Source organism: Paralichthys olivaceus, chromosome 4 (genome assembly GCF_024713975.1).
Source record: "Paralichthys olivaceus isolate ysfri-2021 chromosome 4, ASM2471397v2, whole genome shotgun sequence".
In the NCBI taxonomy this organism is placed as follows: domain Eukaryota; kingdom Metazoa; phylum Chordata; class Actinopteri; order Pleuronectiformes; family Paralichthyidae; genus Paralichthys; species Paralichthys olivaceus.
The window spans coordinates 12,174,398-12,195,039 of NC_091096.1; the positions used below are offsets into that span (position 1 = coordinate 12,174,398).

Below are 20,642 nucleotides of genomic sequence, written 5' to 3' on the forward strand. Positions count from 1 at the left end.
TTTACTTTAGTTCACTTTAGCTTAGTTTCGTTTTTAGTTTGTTTAAGTTTCTAGTGTAAGTTTTGTTTAGTGTTTAGTGTAGTTTAGTTTAGTTTGGACTACTTTAGGTTCATATCAGTATAATAAAAAATATATCTATAAACGACAAAACACAGCACAATAATACAGAAATATAGTTGACCCAATTTACAAATCCAAAGGGATCAGAACACATACATTTTTAAATAAATGAACCGAGGCACACATCCTTTCAAAAGATACAAATGTACCTTCATGATTCGGCACATTGTGTTTGATAATCAGAATGTTTTTTTTTTTACATATTTCCAAACAGACGTGCCTTTTTTGCCTTTTCTACAAACAGACGTTGTTCCAGTGTCTCCAAAATCACGACGAGTACTTATTGTCGGCTCAGTCAAGACCATCGTGATTCAATTTTTGAGCCAGCAAATTGACACATGAATTTATACATATAATTTGAGCTTAAGCAAAATTTGAATGCTTCATTATAAAGGCTACCAGCTGAAGCTTTTTCAGTTTTGCATTGCTGCACCACTGGTGTGCTGTGTAAAGTGAAGTAAAGTAGACTTGTGCATACAGTTTATATCGTTGTCATCATCACACAAATTGTTGCTAATGACATAACCCCAAAATCATATTTTGTTGACTACATTTAAGACTGATCTGCCATAAAAAATGAAGGAAAAATGGACTGCTCCTCCCAGTTTTTAACAATCAGGATTGGCACCATGACTTAAACCATCACTGTAAGGTTATAAATATGTATCATAAAGGGTTAAGTGGTGATATTAGAATTTTCAGATGAATCTTGTGCAGATTTATTTCCTGACATCAGAGTGGATTTAAATGTTACAGATTATATTCTTTCTTTATCTTGAGCCAGTGTTTGTTTCTTTGATGGTGGTGTAATAGAACTGATGTCTTTTGGTATGTTTCTTCTATTATATTTGAATTCACTCTCTGCTATGCCCTCTATGGGGTTTACACATTTTCATATAAAAATGATGGCAATTTTACAAGGCAAATATAATCATCATCATAAAATTTTTCATAAAATAATCCTCAAATACTGTCAGAAATAAACAACACCGAGCACATTATCTAAGTCTTAAGCAATTTTAATTAAACCGTAAACCAGCTTCAAACACTCCATTGTAAACTGAAAATCCACCTACCTTCTATTTGCTAAGTATCACAATCTTTTATCTGAAGACAACAAATTTAGCACTTGAAAACAGCCACCTGTCAAGTAAACAGCTCAGCAGACAACCTGAGCTCAAGTTTGCAGGTAAGAAAAATGTTAGTTGTGTATCTTTGGTTCAGTGTGTCATTACTTCAGAGATCCAGTTGAGCTTAAACAGAAGAACAACCCCACCAGGCTGGGCTGGTGTTCGTTCAGGCAGAGGGTTGTGGTGGTGTGCAGCACAAATTAAGACACAAACCAGGGAAACTCAAAGCCTTGATCTAGTCCAATATCAAAGTGATGTCTCAAAATGACAAAGAAAAAACAAGATACAGACATGACCAAAGCTGTCAAAAATGATCAGGCTGATACAAGGAGAGACTCATAATATTGGACCAAGACTGGACTTGAGAAAGTACAGCCCTTTAGAAGTTGCAGCAAATACAGTACATAAATAGCTCCTGTCTAAGCAACATAATTTCCAAACATCAGTCATTCAAGTATCCACAGTAGTGCGACAGATATCCGTCATAAGACGAAAATAACAAATTATGATTTAAAGAAACAAATATGCATAGATTCAAATCAAATACTATATTTATATGAATCATCATGTAAAGAGCCCAGGAAGAGGAAAATAATAACCTCACATCCAAACAGTAAAAACAAACACACACACACACACACACATATGAAATCAAATAAAAAATAAAAACACTAATAATGTATTTAACTCATGCTGCATTTTAGTCTTGTCAGTGAAAATATAGTGCAGTTATAAACACCATGATAGTCCTGCACTACCTGCATCCCTTCAGTGTATGTACAGGCTTTACTTATAAATAGAAATATTCCTGCTTTTTACCTTTGTTAATTCAGAAAATCTAAATATTATTATCTTCTCATTGATTGTGTTTGGTTTGACTGACTGAGCATCAGATACGGCTGCAGCTGGGCTCTCATGCTATGCACACACAGAGCCTTTTTCTCCATTATCTCTTCCAGCTTGTGGACATATTCCCCGAATGCCTGTAAGACAAAGAGATGAAGAGTGAGGATATATAAAAATTTGTAGTTACTGTAAAATGTGCAGTTTACAAAAAAGCAGTTGAGGGTGTGATTTATTCAGACCATATCAGGTTGTTGGAACAGAAGTGTCCCCTCTCTGTGACATAAAGCCTCCATCTCTTCAAGCTGCTCCCAGTGGGCCTGGACAACACGGCACCTGAAGTTGGATTAGAGAGGAGATGCTTTGTTCAAATGAATCACCTCTTGGTTGTGATTAATGTGGCATGAAAAATACACAGCACATTCTCTACATCTGTCATCAAAGAGGTCTGAATCATATGGGGGATTAAGATGTGTGAACTAGATCATCAATATATTTTTTATAAATAAAAAAAAACTTGAGAATTCTGTTACTTACAGTGCATGATTCAAGTCTTTCAGGGAAGACGGATGGATTGTGGGCCTGCTTAGCTGATTGCTCGTACTTTCTTGACCTGGTTGGGTTGCGTTGTCGATGGAGTGATTTGAATTTACTATGTGACACTGGTCCAAGACACCGTCTGACTGTGGTTTTGAGGTGGAGGAGTCAGGTTTGCTGTGCATGTTGTGTGCATGTTCTGTTGGCATTTGTGTGGCAACATTTGGGTTTACATTGTGCGAGCTGGGGAGCACATGCACATGAGGAGCTTGCATAGGAGAACATGAAGAGGGTTTGAGTGGGGATGAAGGGGCTTTGGTGCTAAGGACTGGCATGGTTTGGAGTTTCTGATTGTTCTCTCGGTCCTGGAGTCGGACTAGAGTAACTTCAGGCAGTGCAGGTTTTGTCCTACCTGGAAAAGACAAAAAAATACGTATTCATATAGACATTTTAAATGCTAGTTACCATACACACTTAGAGAGCTCACACTTACCTATTCTACGGGTGTCTTTTCTTCGATCCGTGTGATTGATCACGGTGTCAGAGGTGGTGGGGCAGTAGGTCTTTGCTTGTGGCAGCTTTAAAAAAGAAAGATGAATATCTACATCCTCAGCCTTAGCCTCAGCCTCTGCAAGCTTGTCACAGGTCTGCTGCTCTTTTTCCACTTTCCTTTGGGTATTTTTCCCCCTTTCATTCCCAAGCAGACAGAGTGAGGGGTAGATCTGTTCTCCTTGTAGGAACGAGGATGTCGCAGCCTGTTGGTCCACCTGAAGCATCGAGAGGCTGAGGGGGTCCATTGTGTAGCTGAGAGAATCTGTGTCAGTCTCATGCTGAGATAAAAACGCTATTTTGGCTTTGATGTGTGAATGGTTTTGAGTGTAAACTGGACTTTCAGACAGTTTTTTATCGGGTTCAGCTGCTTTATATCTACTCTGAGTGACGGAGGTAGAGAGCTGTTGTGTGGTTAATGGAGAATTTGAAAAAGAGGCATTTTGCAATGGTAGAGGTGGAATGTTGGAGATGCATCTGGTATGTTTTGATTCAAGAGAGCGATCACTTCGTTTGTTTGGGGTCGGGAGTGTGTGGATGTGTTCACAGGCTGGGGAGAGGGGTCGTTCTGCTGGAGCTCGCTGATGAGGGCTGCCACGTTCCCGATCAGTGCTCTGCTCAGCAGGGTCATTTGTGGGATGCAGTCCTTCCTCACCCCTTTGTCTTCTGTCATCAGAACGACAGCTATAAGACACTTGCGCCCCTGCATCAGTCGGCATCGCACCTGTGACCCTATCTTCTTGCTCTGTCTCCACTGTTGCCAACCAGGCCCACCTCCTGTCTCGCTCCTCTATCCCAGCTGGCCTCTTATCTTCTCTCTTTAACCTTGCTTCACATGTTTGCTCCACTGACCTTCTCTTATCACTTTCACCTTGTTCAGGTCTTCCCTCTGTTCCTCCCCATGATACCGTACAGTGAGCGCCAACACCACCAGATTCACCGCGGGCATGATTGTTATTGCAGCGAATCTCACCACTGGGAAAAGGCCTACGTCCTCTGTTAGCATCAGCTCTAATCTGGACTCCAGCTCTGTACACATCTTCCACATCTTGATATGTGAGGGCAGAAGCTGACAGATGGGAATCCTGTGGAAGAGGAGAAGAGGATAATGGAGAGACAGATGAATGAAGAGAGGAAGAGAATGTCGATGGTGAGAGGAGATTGACAGACGATGAAGGAGATGAGGACGTAAACTGTTGCAGCTGCTGGTGATACATTCTCAGATGTCTCTGCCTCTCCTTATCCTTTTCATCAAACATGTGTAAATCTCTTCCCCTTAGCTTTTCTACTTCACTACGTGGGTCTCTACAGCGCTCCACCTGTCTCCGCTGTTGTAACCATCCTCCTTCCTCTTCTCTCGCACCTTCCACAGAGCTCTGCTGGATCTCTTCTTCTCTTTTTCCAGATTCCCTTTGAGTTAAAGGGTTTCGCACCTCCGTCAAAAGACGGTGCTTATCTGAGGGCGGTACCAACACCGTCCCTGCCCTGACGTTATGGTCCCCTCCAGAGTGTCTGTTAATTCCTAAACACACTGCATTGCTTTCACTTGCTTCATGCTTATGCCTCGTATCACCCAGTCCCAGCCAGCCTCTAATTGGTGTCACATGTTCAAGTCCAATCCCTTCTCTGCCCATAGCACTTGTTTCCGCCCTCCATCTGCTGTTCTTGGGTGTGGAGCAGAGATTTGTGTCCCCTGTGGACGACCTGGTGTTTGGTGAAGTGGGAGCAAAAGCCTCTGGTTGTCTCCCTAACTTCTGCTTTTTAGGGGGACTTTTCCCTCGAGGGCCAACACTGCTACCACTGCTGCTGTTGGACAGGTTATGTTTAGGGGAGGGCATCGTCTTGCCCCTTCTTCCTCCTCTTAGTCCTCTTTGTCCCCTCAACTCCTTCACTCTATGAAAAATGAAGTAGATATAACATCTCAAGTAACCTTACTGTTCACTAGTCACTGTTCATCACCACTATAGCCCTGGAAACAACCATGGAGACATAAACATTGTATTTAAAACCACCATGTAATTAAAAAAGGATGAATAAGAACACACACACACACAACACTTACCGATCAGCGTATCTCAGTGTATTAAGTGTGTGTTCGGTCGCTAAGTGACCAGGTGAAATGTTGGCAATCATGCACGTCATTGAATCACCAACAAATGAGTCTTTCAAAACCTAGAATGAGAACAAAGTAGTAAGAGTATATTTATTTAGCACACGATCATTAATACTATAAAGAAATATAAAAAATAAATACCTGAGTAAGTTTGCTTTGTCTGAAAGGTGTATGTGATTGCTCTTGATCAAGGGAGCGGATACATTCTTTAAGCTGAGAAAAAAAGAAAAAATAGTCCTACAAAACATTTGCAATATCTTCAGACATGAAATTTTCACACATAAAGAACATGTTTAAACTAACAGGAACATTTCCGAAACATTCAGGTGAGGTATGAGGCGCCTGGGTTTTCGTGCAGAAGGCAGGAAATAATATATAAATTCCGGAAATCAAAAGTTTTTGTTTACAGCATGTTGACACAGGCATAAGCTGTTCTCACCAAAAACACTCAAATCATGTTGTCTTTTGAAGTTCACATTTTCATAGGTGTCTGACATTAAACAGGAAGAGCACAAATATCTAATTTTAACTGTATTTCTTCCAGTTTTGTGTTTGAAAAGTCATGAACACACCCTCTCGCTGGCTGTGAATTTAACTAATACAACTGTTTGCATTCTCACAAACAGCCCCACCTCAATCTTTCAGAAAAATGTCCAGAGCATTTCTGAATGTGGCTTATGTGAGATCTCTTGAGTATGTCAACATGTGTGTTTGTGTAGCTTACAACTAACAGACTCTGGTTGATCTCAGCTCCCTCCATACGACTCTGTTTGTCTGGGTCTTTGGTATCAGATGCCCTCTCACTTCCAGCCAGGTCCACAAACCACATCCTACAGGCAAACACAGATTTTTGTGTTTATAGAGAAAAGGAAAGCAATTATAAAGAGGCTACATGATATTAAGCCAACAGTATGGTAGAACTCATGGGATATTGACACTAACCTGCCTCTTATCTGCTGGTTTGGACATCTGAGCTGAATTTGAAGCAAAGCGTGAGATCGAGAAGAAAGTGGATTTACTCCACTCATCCCCTGTGTGCGCTCCTCCGTACCCTGTGAAATCACCTTTTTAAGGAAAACAGGAGGAGGAAGAGGGGGGAGATTGAGATGTTTAAAGAAATTGCAATGGTCACTATATCAAACACATGATCAGCCAACCTGATGTGGTAGATTTACTCCACTGAATAGCACGTAAGGTACTATTGAGTATTTAAAGTTATTTAAAGAAATAAGATATTGCAAGCAATCTTTTGATCATGTTACAAAGTCAAAGTCAAAAATCTATTAGAATGCCATAAAGCCTAGAAGAACAAATATTTCCTGAGCCTCTGTCACAGCAAGCAAGAAAGTCAACCATGACATTTTACTTGTCTTTATTAATTGGTAGATCTCTGATTTTGGATTCAGACCATTTGCATTAAAATGTTCTGATGGATGGAGGGCTGATCAGAGCACCAGGTCTGGATAGTGCAGCTGGGATATGAGGACATTTTAAAGACAGAGACAAACCTGCAGCAGGGAGCTGACTGAGTCCACCCTGACGTCACGCAACCCTGCAATGTGAACCACCTTCTGTCCATCCTCCCTGGCAAATAACCTAGAAACAGATGAACCGAGGGTGAAAGAATAAAATATATATATATAAATATAAATATTAAGAAGAGAACATCCTGGTGCCCTTTAATGATGATGATGATGCTGCTAAAACTAAATGATCCTTAAGAGAAGACTTGAGGACACAAGAAATTTTTAAAATCATATACATTTTGCAAAATTCAGTATTAAGTATATTGAAACTTGTGGCTATAACACAACTGCCTGCAAAATGTATTATTCATCAGTTTACACACAAACACAAACCTTTTCCTGTGGTCCAACAGGTCATACAGCTGACCACAGTAAATCTCAAAGAAACTGACATACACCAGCAGGGGAGAGAGCATGCGCGAGGTGGACAGGTGTGCAAAAATGTCCCTGACTGCAAGTGCGTATAACCCTGGTCCCCCGGCGGATGAGCCTAACATGGTGTGAGTCTTCCCTGCACCTGTCTGGCCATATGCAAAACAAGTGGCCTTGCCTCTGTGGACACACAAAGTAGAAATATATGTGGTTAGGAGGCACAGATTCTCAGAGACACAGAGAAAGAAAATCCAAAACTGGCTTCAGGACATTTGGATGGAAAGGAATGGAGGGTGACAACATATACACCTCAGTATGTATCACTACATTAGAGCTGACCTACCCATTGAGCATGTGCTGCACCAGAGGATATGCTGTTCTTTGATACACCTCCTCGTTGGAGCTCTCCTCTCCAAAAACCTGGTCGAAGTAGAACCTGTGCTACAGGGACAACAGAGCAAAGTAGCCTTCTAAAATCGGAATAATCCCCTCTTACAGTTCCAGTATTTCATGAAACTGAACGTCATATAAATATATGATCAAAACAATATTGATTTATCATTGTATCCTGTCTGCACATCTACCTGTAGTATGTATTGTGTGAGATCCACCGCTTCTTTGCTTTCATGAACAATAACACACTCTCCATCTGAGGTTGTCACGACGTCTGCTTCTCCTCTCCTGCTCTGTGCACGTGTCAGAGGTCTCTTCCTCACACACACGCTAATCCGCTGCTCCCCTTCATGTCTGGTACACACACACACACACACACCAATCACAGTCAATATTTGGATGATCGTGTTTAAAATAAACAAAGCGCTGATGCAAACTTTGTGCAAATGTCCTAATGAGACACAATCACATACAGTATGTAAATCATGAAAACGTTGAACATGCACAGGAAACCTCTCCTCAAAACATGTGTTGTATTGCTATACTTCATATTATTTTCTGAATGTGTTTCATGATCAGGAAATGTATTTAACCTGTACATGTCTCCACTGAGACAGATTAATTTAAGAGCAAGCAGTGAGGACAGTATGAACCACTACCACTCACTTTTTGTTTGGAGCAGGAGGGGAACTCAGAGGTAGTCCGTAGTTGTAACCAGTGGTTCTCTTTGATTCATAAATGGGTGTTTTCTTAGCCATGGATCCTGAAGCTCCATTACTCTGTATTTCTGTGGGAAGTTTTTCCTTCTTCAAGATTCTTTTCCTCTCTTTGTGCCCAACTGGTTGGCTGTTAAACATCTTCACTGGTTCAGGCCTGTGTTTTTGTTTTTGGAAGGAGCCACACTTTGGTGATGATCTGGTGGGAGAGTTCTGCACTGCAATTCCTCCTGTGCTGTCTCTTCTTGTGTGTTGATTTGATGGATGACAATGTGCATCTGTCCTGTGGTTGTCGTTCTCTTTGCAGCCACATTTCACAGCTCTCCCACTGTTGAGTTCAAGCTGCAGAGTTGTGGCTGACCCTCTGCACTGGACTGGTACGTCATTTCCCATATGACTTGTACAGACATGAACAGAACCTTTGGGATAAGAAAGTTTCTTCCGATGTTGATCAGTTGTTTCAGAACCAAAATTAAGCCGTCTGCGAACGGGACCTCCATATCCATCATAAGTAAAACTACTATCCACTACAGCAGAGCCTTCATCCCCACCATCAGCACCATAATCATCATAACCATCTTCATATTCAAGGCTCTCCAGGTCCAGAGTTTTGATCATTTGGACAAGGTGGAAGAGTCGAGTCCTCTCCTCCATAGTGCGAATTCCTAGGAGGGGATAGTCCTCCATGGTCAGTGCTGAAAGGTGGGCTGCAAGGCAAACCCCCATGGAGGTAAACCTGACAGCAGACAGAGGGGGAGAGTCAAAGGAGAGGAAGACATCACAAGTGTAATTTTGGATATTCTGTGGGTGAGTATTCTTACCTGGCATAGTGATGCTGCAGCCCAACTGCTCTCAGACACTCATTCAGGCAAAGTGTCATATCTTTCCCTTCCTTTTCTCTCTGTTTTCCTTTTTCTTTACTCCACCTATCCCGGGAGTGGCACACATGTCGGTTTGGTCTCTCCATTGGTCAGTCACAAAAAGAAAAGCATGCAAAGACTGACTGTGCTACTTAAGTGATTCTATGCAGCAGGCTAAAAATGAATAAAATAAAATAAAATACAATCCGAAACAAACACACTACACGAGCTCCCTACAGCAGCCACACCACTTTTAACAAGACCATGTGTCCTTGCTGTTTCCCTCCCTCAGTGATTTCTGTCAGAGACTGATGGCCAATGGTGGGTCACTGTGTCATTACTACCACACTGCAGCATTGGGGGCACGGGACACTGGCATGATGCTGAAATTTGACACGGTAAGGGTAGAGCCGGGGCAGCACAGTACAGTCATGTCACACATTTCTGTAACCTAGCAAATATGATAAATATAGCAGACACGGGCAGGCAACTGTTGCTTCACTGGCTTCTTCAGTAGATTGGCTGGCAGCTGGAATAGTCCTGACACATGAAACTTGAGTGAGATCCACTTTATATAATTTAATGTATATAAATATATTTTTTAATACAGATTATATGCTTTTTATTTATTTTGCCCCTTTCAATTACGTTACTTCTTTTATTTCGCTTGATAATAGTTTTAAACTGTGCTTATTTATTTTAGTTCGATAGTTAGTCAGACATTATTTCAGACACATAAGTCCATATCAGTATAAAATATCAAATAGATCACAAAATACAGCAGAATAATATAAAGTAAAATCTTTGCACTTCATAAGCACATTGGAATTCAAACACATACAGACTTTTGTTCCAGTGCTTCCAAAAACAATCGGCCCACAGAGCAAGGGCATGTATTGTGTAATTCCCTCATACACTGTCTGTGTCAATTCTGCAAACTGAATTACAAAAGGTTAAAATATGGCTGCAGCGCATAAAGTAAAGGGGAAGTATGTTGTTGAAACCTGCCCAATAGTGTTACTAGAGCAAATAACCCACAAAACTAAAGAAAGAAAGGAACAAGGAAACTGCCTGAATGTAAGTACAGCTATAGTTTGAACTGGCTAAAATGTTTGTAAAAGATTTTTAAAAAAGGAAAGCTTACCAGATTCACTCCAGACTTGTTTAAAAGCAACAACACAGGACAGTGTTTTTTATCTGAATGAGCAAAGTGAAGAAACAAGAAGCATTAATTTTTCACAGAGCTGTTAGCTTGAGTGGTATCACCGTTTCCGTACACGGTTGGTCTCCATGGCGACGGCAACGGTTCTGGAGTTGTGTTTTCCCACATGTGAAGAGATCACGTGAATAAACACAACTCCTGCTGCAGCTCATCTGACGTTTTAGATGTAAAGAGACGAACAGTCAGTTAACATCCAGTTCAGCAGGAAGACAGAGATAATCCCTCAGAGGGTTTAATGCCCACAGACACAAAGCCCCCTCACACTAACCCTATTAGACATTTGTCTCCTGCAGCACAGTGAGTTTAACAGCAGCTCCCCCGTGTGATCATATTACCGCTGATATGCATGAGGAGACTATGTGTACACTGATGATACCAAAAGCATATATAATTAACATTTTAGCATTAATTAGAATAGCACTCAGTAGAGCGTGTACCTTCCAACAGTCCCCTTGACATCAATCAAGCTCCACCAGATTTCACACACCCAGCTATCAGTCCCTCAAACAGGCCTGAATTTTATATCCATGAATTATTCCCTGGAAAATGTCAACAAAAGTCCTATAAGTTCAATAAATCAATCTTTTTTTTGCATAGCCCACATTCACAAATCTCAATTTGTCTTAAAGGGCTTAACAAGATCAGACCTGTATTCCATATTAGTATAAAAATGAAATAAATTATAAAATACAGCATAAAAATATAGACTATAATATCATATATTGTTTAATGCTGCCAACTATCTACTAGGCTTGTCTCCTTGTCTGATCAAGTCCAAGTCTTTATTTTACATTATACACACTTCCGGTTTTGCTATTTACAAAATAAGAGTGACGAATATACCAGGAGCAGTTGCAACGAGTAGCTTTTACTCTGAAGGAGAGCGGTCTCTGTTTCCGTCTCTGGATGTCCTGGTTCTTCAGTGTCAGTTTGGGAAGAAGCAAAAGAGAAGAACCCCGCAGGATGGTTTCCTACAGAGGACAACACGGAGACACAAAGAGACGAGGTCTGTAGAAACAACGATTCACAAAGTTACGTCAACAACATCAAGCCTGTGGTGGTGACTGAGCAAGAAGCTGAGCTAGTGCTAATGTTATGCTATGATGTAGCTTAGCATTTATCTCCTGAGTTATGTTAGAAGAACAACAGTGAGTTATTGTGACAGATGTAGTGAGACTTCATCCAACGTGATATGTTGATGGTGTTTTCATTCACCACTTCAATTCTCCATGAATTCAAATTACACCGTGTTTATTCTTATTGAATCCATGCAGTTATTACTGTTTCACTTTATTTGACACATGGAAATGTCTTCTTTGGTTTATAGTACCCTCTTTCACCCATGGTGGCAAATTACACCCTTCCCTACAGCAACAACTAAATGAAGGTGATAACTCTCATACAGAACAAATAGAACAACAACATGCTAAGAACATCCATGTCACACAACATACAATTCTCAGCTTTACCTCAAGGCATGCTGGGAGTCCTTGCCCTTCTCCCCCCAACATGCTACAGTATTATCAATGTGATTATTTTGTCAGAGCTAGTATCCACAATAAATACATTTTACCCATTTACATTCCATAATTAAACTATATATCATATACTTTACATTGATACTGCAAATACATGCATACCTTGTGTATACTTGTCATTTTTTCAATTAAAGAAAATAGCATATGGTACGTTATGGAGGAGGAATCTTTTCATCGGTTCTGTATTTCACTGGGGACAACTTTAGATGTAACACACAGCATTTGTTTTTCTTCAAACTGACAGAAACTATTGCTAATGAATAATCAAAGTTGTGTTTGTGCCGGAAATATGTGGGTGAAAAGTTTCAAACGCGTGCTTTTTAAAATTCTGTTGCAGCCTTCTACAACAACAGCTCTGCATAACATCAGTAATCACTACAATCTGCCTATTCTGCAATTAATCATAAATGACATGTAAACTATAATGTTATTCATTAACAGGAAACCAGCTGTAAGAACTCACCACCATGTCCTCTAAGGAGGAGACTTCTTGGAATTCCTCGCCCCCCCCTTTGTCGGCATTGTCCTGCTCATCCTCCTCCTCCTCCTCCTCCTCCTCCTCCTCCTCCTCCTCCTCCTCATCATCATCATCATCACCTCCCTCCGCCTCTCACTTCATTGGAAAGAAAGAGGACATCGTCAAGGCCGGGCGGGTGACCAAGCTTGTGAATGGATGCAGAGATGTACTGGTCCTGTTCCACCAGGGGCAACTTCATGCTCTGGACATGCGCTGCTACCGTAAGCTCTGAGTTTGTGTTGACATAACAATCCTCATACTTCCGCAAGTGTGACTTTTAAATTTTGATGCCTAATTAGTCTGTCTCATCTCATCTACATTCTACTTTATTTTAATGTATTTAACTTTCACTATTTACTATTATAATTTATTTTACATTGCACTTTGTAATTGTTATTGTTGTTTCACTGCTTGTACTTTTATACACGTCATTATCCTAATTTCCTTTCATTGTTTGTTCTTATTGATTGGTTTGGTATGCATTAGTCTCTCAATGTTAATGTTTAATTCCTTTTTAATATATTAATACATGCGCCTGTAAAGTACTTTGAATTGCATTTGATTTGTTTGAAAGTTTCTTTATAAATAAAGGTTGATTGATTGATGACTAATCACGATGACACTTGTTTTTCTAATGTCAGATTCAGGTGGTGCGTTGCAGCATGGAGACATTGAGGTGAGTTTCCTACTAATCTGAATATTGGAATGCTACTAAATATTATCTTTCACTATCACCATGTTTCTGTGCCACCATAAGGAGTTTAATGGGCGACTGTGCATTGTGTGTCCGTGGCACAAGTACAAGATCACACTGGCAGAAGGGGAAGGGCTGTACCAGGCTGTGGACGATCCTACAGTCAAACCCCTGAGAACATGTTGGCGATCCAAGGGTGTCAAACAGAGGATTCACAAGGTCACAGAAGTCAACGGGGATGTATACGTAACACTTGATGACTCCATCGAGGCCATTGAGTCAGACATCTACCAGACTGAGAGATACAGGACTGTCTTATTAAAGGCCAAGCCAAAACCCAAGCCCAAGAACTAGTCAGATACTGAAATTTGATTATACAACCAAAAATACCTGTTTTAATCTGGGAAGATTTGTTTCACTCTGAAACATCAAAAAAGCTTCAAGAAGAGGATGTGTTTTATTTCAATGTGGACACAGGGGTTCATTATCTCGCTTAAGAAAGGCAGACTGGAGGAGCCCAGGATCGAACCAATCACACTCTGGGTAGTGGTCGACCCACCTCTTGAGCTGCAGCCCTCCATACACTGCAGACAGTGATCAAATCTGTAATGTTTCATTTAGAAAAGTCTGGCATTCATGATTTAAATGGAATATTGGGATTACATTGATTCAATAATTTTGAAATCTGTTGTTTATTTTTGATAGAAATTATTTGTTTATGTCACCACAAGTTTTTCTTATATGGTTGATGTCCTGATCAGATTTTGTCATAAATCCCAATAATCGTTTTATATTAAAGTTCTCTGTTAGTACTTATCTTGATTAATGTCTTTCATATTAACTTGTGTGTTGTTGAGCATTGATGTGCTTGTTTGTAGCTGGTTAACATTATGATTTCCTGCTCTTCACTCTCACATGTCATTGTTAGTTGAATTCCTTTGGGTTTGTAGCTATTGACAGAACAAACAACTTGAAGACCCTGCTTTAGGAACTGGTTAATAATGATCAGTATTTTAACAATTATTGTATTGAGGACAAATATATGTACATATATGTATATTACAGTTAAGCATTTTTATAATGTGTATTTAGAATTATATAGGTTGAAAAAATAAAAGGTTTACTTATAAAGGCCCTGCACAACCACATAGATGTTTCAGTCACTGTGTCTACTTGTATGAGGCACAATACATGTTCATTTTATCATACTTGTATTACACGAGTGTGGATGTACAGTCGGTGCAGGCAGGGGCTCAGTTCTTTTCAAAATATGATACATACAGATTTTGGTGATGTTTTACGAAGCAGTTCTTGAGACAAGTGTTTACTGTATTTGTTTCAATATGTCAGGAGAACTAGGTTGATGGAGATAATGACACATTTATATTTAAATTGTCTTTATTTATTATCCCCCTCCTCTTTTTTTATTTACACGATGTATAGTTAGTGGTCCTGCTCCACACTCCATACCAGCTGGTGGCGGTAATGCGCAAATACCTTGTGTCACCCGCTACAAAAGAAGAAGAAGCAGAAGAAGAAAATAGCGGAAGTATACTAGGTAGTTTCTACAGTTGTGGGAAATATTTTGCAGCTAAACAGAGTTAACTATTGAAGTTGTGCTTTCATTGTCGGAATATCAAGGTTTAAACGTGTAAATCTTCAAATCAAAGATGGAGGCCAACACGAGATAAACCTCCAGAACAACGACGGTCTTCTGTTGTTTTTATTTCTCCCTCGGCTCCAGACTAACACCCTGTTGTGATGGCTTCAGGTAAAGTTGTGTGATTTGTGTTTCACATTTAAAAGTGCCCGTGAGCTTCTCGGCTAAGATGCACATGTGTCCGCAGAGGATGAAGTCAGTCTGCTGGTCATCGTCGTGGACGTGAATCCGATATGGTGGGGCCAGCAAGCTCAACGAGAGCCGCAGGTAAACCCGTTAGCTGTTAGCTTGTGTGCTAGTGTAAATCACAGACAAAGTGTATGTGTGTGTGTTGTGTTGTTAAAATGCTGAACAACACCGTCGGTCCTTGTCTCTGCGCAGTTCACCTTGTCCAAGTGTTTGGACGCAGTCATGGTGATGGGGAACTCACACATGGCCATGACCAGGACGAACAAGCTGGCTGTCATCGCGAGCCACTGTCAAGACAGGTAACTTATACAGTGGTGGAGAAGTAGTGGTACTTCAGCACAACCTGAAGGTACTTGTACTGTGTACTTGAGTATTTCCGTGTTAGATTTTATTATAGTCGAGTAGAGTACACACCTGCAGCAATGCCCTCACTTAACCACTTTTAAATTCTCTGGATTCAAATTACTATTTGGATCTGCACCAAATTGCACAAACTCATAAGTATCAGTTCACTAAATGTTTTTCATCAAGATCCATGATCCAAAATGTTTAATGTGTCGCATCTCATTATATTATAGAAAGAGGAAAATGCAGGATCTGCTCCCTGACCAAGATTTAAAGGGTTCTTCTGTGACCCATACCGAATCCTTCCTCTAAGTTTAATGTTAATCCTTTTAATCATTTTTGCTTAATTATGGTAACAAACAAACAAACGCAGATGGGCAGAACTTGCAGAGTTTTGGTTTTTGTTTAATCTACCCTCTTCTCCCATTAATCATCTCACGGCCTCTCAGATTCGTCTTGTAAGGAACCTAAGTGTGGAACCCCGGGAGCATGCTACCTAACTCTATAAATTCTAAATGTAATGTTTTGCTCCTGTCGCTGCTCACACACTCAACTGCCTCATTTGCTTTATTTCAGTCACTTCCTGTATCCCAGTAAGCGCTGGAGAGGCGGAGACAGCTGTGGGGAAGATGCACCCTCCAGCGGGGATGGAAAATATGAACTGCTTTCAGTTGCCAACAACCTCATTGCTGAAGAGATCAGGAATGTTATGTCAAAAAGTAAGGTCGTAATCAAACTGTTGACAAACCAAAATATGTATTATAACTTAATGTTTTTGCTGCAAATATAATGTACTATTGGCTTTATTGAGAGCTGTTTACTGACTGTGAGCTGCTGCCGATACGTGAAAGCTCATGAGGCGCTTTGTGTGATTGCAGCTGATGTGCGGGGGAATTCAACAGACACTCTGTTGGCTGGATCTCTTGCCAAAGCTCTCTGCTGTATCCTTTCATTGAAACCTCTTCAGTTTCACACGGACTAAAGTTTCCATCTGTAGGGTGAAGGTTGTCTCAACATGGAAATAGATACTGTTGACTACAGCTTTACACGATAGCATTCATGTTTATGTTAGTAGGAATATTACAGTGATACAATGGTATCAATGGTTTATTTCTTTTCCAGTCAAGTTTATTATTTATTGTTGCTGAGAAGGTGCTGGTTGTATTTGAAATGTGCTCGTACTGTATGTGTTGGAGTTGTTTTTTTAAACTGCTGATTGTTTCTTGATTGAACATCACTTTGCTTGTCAAGTTGGAAATTACAGCTGGATTTCTTCTGTATGTTAAGTGACTTAAAGCTGTTTGCCAGCTTTTCCTTAAACCTTTTTAATATTCAGATATTCACAGGGTGTCCAAGGAGCTGGAAGGTAATCATTCTTTTTAAATATCATTTTAACAGTGCTCTTCGTTAGATATTTTTCACTTAACACTCTGAAATTTTTTTGTGTTTAGTTGGGCAGGATATCAAATCAAGAATACTGGTAAGCCTCAACTAGTTTAATGAAACATTAGTCTTTTATTCACCTGACTGACACAGCTTCTCTGCTCATTTTACTTTACAGGTGATAAAAGCAGCTGAGGACTGTGCCCTCCAGTACATGAACTTCATGAATGTGATTTTTGCTGCACAAAAGCAGGTAAAATGTAGATCTTGCCTCTTGTTACTTCATATGTTTACATGTTTCATTAATTCATAAGTGGCTTTGTTTTTGTATTCTCACACAGAACATCTTGATCGATGCTTGTGTACTGGACTCAGACTCAGGTCTCCTTCAGCAGGTACATTTTTACAGCAGGACCAGGGAATAGCAAAGTAAAAGATGCACCATTCCGACCTTTAAGTGATGATACCTGGAGTTCTCAGCTGATACTGAGGACAGATCTGACACCATGTCCTTCTGACCGTATTTATCTGTTCTAATCTGTACAAAGTACAGTCCTTTTTTTTTTTTTTTACCTTCAGCCGTTTATTTTTCAGGCTTGTGATATAACAGGAGGATTGTACCTCAGGATACCACAGAAAGTTGCCATGGCTCAGTATCTTTTAGTGAGTTCACAATTCTGTTTTTATACAAGTCTTAGATTACAGTTTGTCTTTTTTAAATGCGAAAACAAAACCTTTTTGTGTTGTTGACGGTGTTTTCTTAGTGGGTGTTCCTCCCTGACTCGGAGCAGCGTTCCCAGCTGGTCCTACCGCCACGTGCTCACGTGGACTACAGAGCTGCATGTTTCTGTCATCGAAATCTCATCGAAATTGGTTATGTGTGCTCAGTTTGTCTGTCAAGTAAGTTTAATCCAAGACAAACAAATGTGTGACCACAAACTTTATACTTCATCTAAAAGCTGAACTTAGCATTTGTTTTGTGGTGACGCTTTCTCTTGTCTTCTTTAAGTATTCTGCAACTTCAGCCCCATCTGTACAACCTGCGAGTAAGTTTTAATAATTAATAGCTTTAATACAAAACATTTCCTCTGGATAGAATTGGTCTACTCTGGGAATCATGCAATGTGATTTTATTTTTGTGTGCACTAATATGATTTAAAATCATTTTCTTGTAGGACTGCCTTTAAAATTCAACTTCCACAGATGATCAAGCCCAAAAAGAAGAAACTCAAGCAGCTGTCATGATTTTTGGGATTTCACTGATTCACTGATTTCTGTTTTGATATTCAAATTGTTCTGTTTGGGATAGATTAGTTACAAGCTTCAATGAGGCCCTAGAAATATCTTTGAGGCAGCACAGTCATATAGAACATGTTAACTTGACCCCCATTGACTGTTAGTACACAAACTTTGTTTACATGTTACTCTCGACATTATGAATATTTAAGACATACAACTTGCAATCACAAATATGAGTCAAAATCATTTGTTCTGCTTTATGTGATTATTTATAATGACAGCACTCAAATGGCCAAACTGTTTACTGAGTTAATGCTTTGGAAAAAAGTGACATTGGGCATTTTTGTGATGTGAATTATTTTTAAATAAAACAATTGTATTCTTACATCTTTGTCTCAGTTCTTTTTACCATTATCATGCAGTCAGTTTAAATAGCTGCTCATATTATTTGGCTCTTTTGAGATCAATTGTAATCTGTGGAGGTGGAAGTGAAGGTGAAGGTATATGGAAATAATTAATCTTACCAAGATTCTCTGATTTGTTCTTGGATAACATCAGGCGTGTCATATCTTTACTAAGAGTTGAAAATAAGCCTTCACTGAGGACAATAGGAGAACTTAAAATGTGTTTTCAGATATGTTTATTCAGGACTCTGATTCTCAGAAGCACAGAAACACTTTGAAATATCCCTTTCTGAAAGTTGCCCTTGTGTAAAGCCAATAGTTTGAAGATATAATTAAGATGAAAACTGAAGCAGATGGAAATTTCTGTGGTATTTACAAATAACATTTGAAACCATCCAGTGGTAACGTAGGTGGTGGAAGAGTGTCACAAGTGTCACGGTGATCACCGATGGATTGGAACAATGTTGCATCTATAAAAAAAAGAAAACAAGAAAAAGCTTGTGACTGATGTGAAGCGCATGTCTTCGATCATGTGTGCTCAAACCCAGCTGTTCTACGAGACTCTTCATCTGTGCCTTTCCAAGAACATGACTGATAATGTTTGCAACACTCACCCCAGCAGACCTCGGCCAGACCATCGCTGTGGAGTCAGGCTCATCTGAACTTTATGGTCATCCCGGATGACTGAGACACGTAATGGTTTCTGTAGATGGAAATTACAATGCAGTTTACACTTTAGTTAAAAGTGAAGTGATAATTCTGACACACAAAAATGTCAAATTTCAGGAATTACATAAGTCAGTTTAGGAGAAATTCTGGTTTATGAATGTACATCATAGAAATCCAATAATAAATCAGTGGCTTCTGCAGCTTACCCCTTCACTGTGTTGTACCACAGCAGCAATATTCCGGAGGTTCTGAAAGTTCCCTGTGTTCACTGAACCAAACTCGATGACTTCATCACCAACTCTGAGCCCCTTTGGAAAGAAACAATTAGTTCAGTAACAGGAACAAATCAGTTACTTTTTAAGTCCTAACTTTTTAAACCTTTCATGGTTTATCTACAGACGAGTGCATGTCACATTACTCACAGCTCCACAGGCAGGTGAGCCTTGAGTTACAGCATCCACACGTGCGAACGGAGGAGGCAGCGTGACCTGCTGATCCATTGCCTCCCCCTGGGCCTCCACCTCGTCCTGTTCCCGCTTGGCTTTCTCTCGAGCATGCAGCTTGTGCAGGGCTTCTTCGATCTCTGCCATGATGGCCTTGTGATCATTCTGTAGGCCTGGAAGCAAAGGCATTACCTCTAATATGACAGCAGCTCAAAAAGAAATCATGTTATCAAGTTTATTTATAAATGGAGAAATTAAATAATACAGAGCTACAATAATCAAGGAATTCATCACGCAACAAAAGATAAAAAATAATCAGAGTCATCAATCAAGTAAAAATGATGAACCTGCCTCGTGTCAAGCTTCTAATGTGTTCACTAATGTACTTTTCTACATCTTTATTATTGCTGAAAATCTTTGGGTTTTGGTTGGTCAAAACAAAATAAGACAAGAAAAAGTCATGGGCAGCTGACATGTCTGTCTTTGTTTACAGTCCATGGTGATAATATGTGCGATGACAACTGAAGCCATGTTACCAGGTAACCACGCCTCCATCACCTCAATGATCGTCTCACTTTCATAGTATCGTTGTGTCATGATTGTGTTAGCATGTGGGTTGTGCTGCTTCATGTAAACCCAGTTGTCCCCTGCAGCCACAGAAAACACTGGAAACAACAAACAAGCAGCAGCTTACATGAGATGCTGTGTCTCGCTGTTCTGATCTGGTAAACATTGACATCTGCGCGGGGGAAACCCTCCTCGTCAATCAGGGGTCCTTCAACTCCGACACCCTGCTGTGAAAAGTGAAGAGAAGAACCACAGCACAGGGTTTAGCTAACACAGCCTCGGCTAGCCTCGGGTTAGCTTTGTGCTACGTTGAGTCAGAGAAGCGGACTTACGTCTTCTAACACGTCATAATACGCTTTGATCTGCTCCTCAATTTCGTCTTTCTTCTTAATGAGGGTTTTCACGTCATCCATTGTTGTTTCAGAGTCTCCAGAAGTGTCTTCCACTGTCATCTTCATGGCTGCGCAACTTGTAGTGACGCAGCTTCCGTGACGAGAGCTACCTTCTTCTTCTTCTTCTTTTTAACAGCAGTGTTAATACTTTACTGCCCCCAGCTGGTCTATTCAGAAACAAAGAAAATGAAATCTAACATTTCTTTCCTTACGTGCACAAT

The 20,642-nt window shown here is 40.1% G+C and overlaps 4 protein-coding genes across 10 annotated transcripts; 2 read left to right on the forward strand and 2 right to left on the reverse strand.

Annotated features, from left to right (window-relative positions):
* Positions 1–1,962: 1,962 nt before the first annotated feature.
* On the reverse strand, positions 1,963–10,441 carry LOC109638028 (kinesin-like protein KIF24). Of its 4 annotated transcripts, none has more exons than XM_020100789.2 (15): positions 10,304–10,441; positions 9,121–9,225; positions 8,250–9,035; positions 7,775–7,937; positions 7,534–7,631; positions 7,152–7,370; positions 6,801–6,888; positions 6,235–6,356; positions 6,017–6,122; positions 5,434–5,505; positions 5,242–5,351; positions 3,124–5,072; positions 2,631–3,042; positions 2,336–2,429; positions 1,963–2,233 (listed from the first exon to the last, which is right to left on the reverse strand). In XM_020100789.2, the coding sequence occupies exons 2-15, from the start codon at positions 9,177–9,179 to the stop codon at positions 2,099–2,101; spliced, it is 4,413 nt and encodes a 1,470-aa protein (XP_019956348.2). In that variant the 5' UTR covers positions 9,180–9,225; positions 10,304–10,441; the 3' UTR covers positions 1,963–2,098. The 4 variants fall into 4 exon arrangements, with proteins under 4 accessions (XP_019956348.2, XP_069379791.1, XP_069379790.1 ...); XM_069523690.1 differs by having other exon boundaries at positions 9,121–9,260; positions 10,304–10,438; XM_069523689.1 differs by lacking the exon at positions 10,304–10,441 and having other exon boundaries at positions 9,121–9,403.
* Positions 10,168–13,946, forward strand: LOC109638029 (Rieske domain-containing protein). 4 transcript variants are annotated; one of them, XM_020100790.2, is made up of 6 exons: positions 10,168–10,236; positions 11,211–11,387; positions 11,709–11,768; positions 12,361–12,657; positions 13,078–13,112; positions 13,194–13,946. In XM_020100790.2, the coding sequence occupies exons 4-6, from the start codon at positions 12,387–12,389 to the stop codon at positions 13,482–13,484; spliced, it is 597 nt and encodes a 198-aa protein (XP_019956349.2). In that variant the 5' UTR covers positions 10,168–10,236; positions 11,211–11,387; positions 11,709–11,768; positions 12,361–12,386; the 3' UTR covers positions 13,485–13,946. The 4 variants fall into 4 exon arrangements, with proteins under 4 accessions (XP_019956349.2, XP_019956351.2, XP_019956350.2 ...); XM_020100792.2 differs by having other exon boundaries at positions 13,236–13,946; XM_020100791.2 differs by lacking the exon at positions 11,709–11,768.
* A 698-nt stretch (positions 13,947–14,644) lies between these two features.
* Positions 14,645–18,331, forward strand: gtf2h3 (general transcription factor IIH, polypeptide 3). The gene is made up of 13 exons (XM_069523692.1): positions 14,645–14,901; positions 14,978–15,057; positions 15,172–15,278; positions 15,901–16,043; positions 16,203–16,265; positions 16,661–16,690; positions 16,776–16,804; positions 16,886–16,960; positions 17,049–17,102; positions 17,302–17,370; positions 17,472–17,607; positions 17,717–17,753; positions 17,883–18,331. The coding sequence occupies exons 1-13, from the start codon at positions 14,892–14,894 to the stop codon at positions 17,950–17,952; spliced, it is 903 nt and encodes a 300-aa protein (XP_069379793.1). The 5' UTR covers positions 14,645–14,891; the 3' UTR covers positions 17,953–18,331.
* Positions 18,332–18,569: 238 nt separating this feature from the next.
* psmd9 (proteasome 26S subunit, non-ATPase 9) lies at positions 18,570–20,579 on the reverse strand. The gene is made up of 6 exons (XM_020101019.2): positions 20,362–20,579; positions 20,157–20,256; positions 19,442–19,635; positions 19,226–19,327; positions 18,965–19,053; positions 18,570–18,820 (listed from the first exon to the last, which is right to left on the reverse strand). The coding sequence occupies exons 1-6, from the start codon at positions 20,485–20,487 to the stop codon at positions 18,793–18,795; spliced, it is 639 nt and encodes a 212-aa protein (XP_019956578.1). The 5' UTR covers positions 20,488–20,579; the 3' UTR covers positions 18,570–18,792.
* Positions 20,580–20,642: the final 63 nt, after the last annotated feature.

Coding starts and splice junctions, on each gene's coding strand:
- LOC109638028 (XM_069523689.1), bottom strand. CDS start 9,266: ATGGAGAGACCAAACCGACATGTGTGCCACTCCCGGGATAGGTGGAGT. Junction 7,938..8,249: donor CCTCCTGCTCCAAACAAAAA/GTGAGTGGTAGT, acceptor TGTGTGTACCAG/ACATGAAGGGGAGCAGCGGA. Junction 3,043..3,123: donor AAAAGACACCCGTAGAATAG/GTAAGTGTGAGC, acceptor TGTCTTTTCCAG/GTAGGACAAAACCTGCACTG.
- psmd9 (XM_020101019.2), bottom strand. CDS start 20,487: ATGAAGATGACAGTGGAAGACACTTCTGGAGACTCTGAAACAACAATG. Junction 19,054..19,225: donor TGGTACAACACAGTGAAGGG/GTAAGCTGCAGA, acceptor TTCCATCTACAG/AAACCATTACGTGTCTCAGT. Junction 18,821..18,964: donor TCTGGCCGAGGTCTGCTGGG/GTGAGTGTTGCA, acceptor TTTTTTTTATAG/ATGCAACATTGTTCCAATCC.
- gtf2h3 (XM_069523692.1), top strand. Junction 16,044..16,202: donor CAGGAATGTTATGTCAAAAA/GTAAGGTCGTAA, acceptor GTGTGATTGCAG/CTGATGTGCGGGGGAATTCA. Junction 17,608..17,716: donor GTGCTCAGTTTGTCTGTCAA/GTAAGTTTAATC, acceptor GTCTTCTTTAAG/TATTCTGCAACTTCAGCCCC.
- LOC109638029 (XM_020100790.2), top strand. CDS start 12,387: ATGTCCTCTAAGGAGGAGACTTCTTGGAATTCCTCGCCCCCCCCTTTG. Junction 12,658..13,077: donor TCTGGACATGCGCTGCTACC/GTAAGCTCTGAG, acceptor TTCTAATGTCAG/ATTCAGGTGGTGCGTTGCAG. Junction 13,113..13,193: donor TGCAGCATGGAGACATTGAG/GTGAGTTTCCTA, acceptor TGCCACCATAAG/GAGTTTAATGGGCGACTGTG.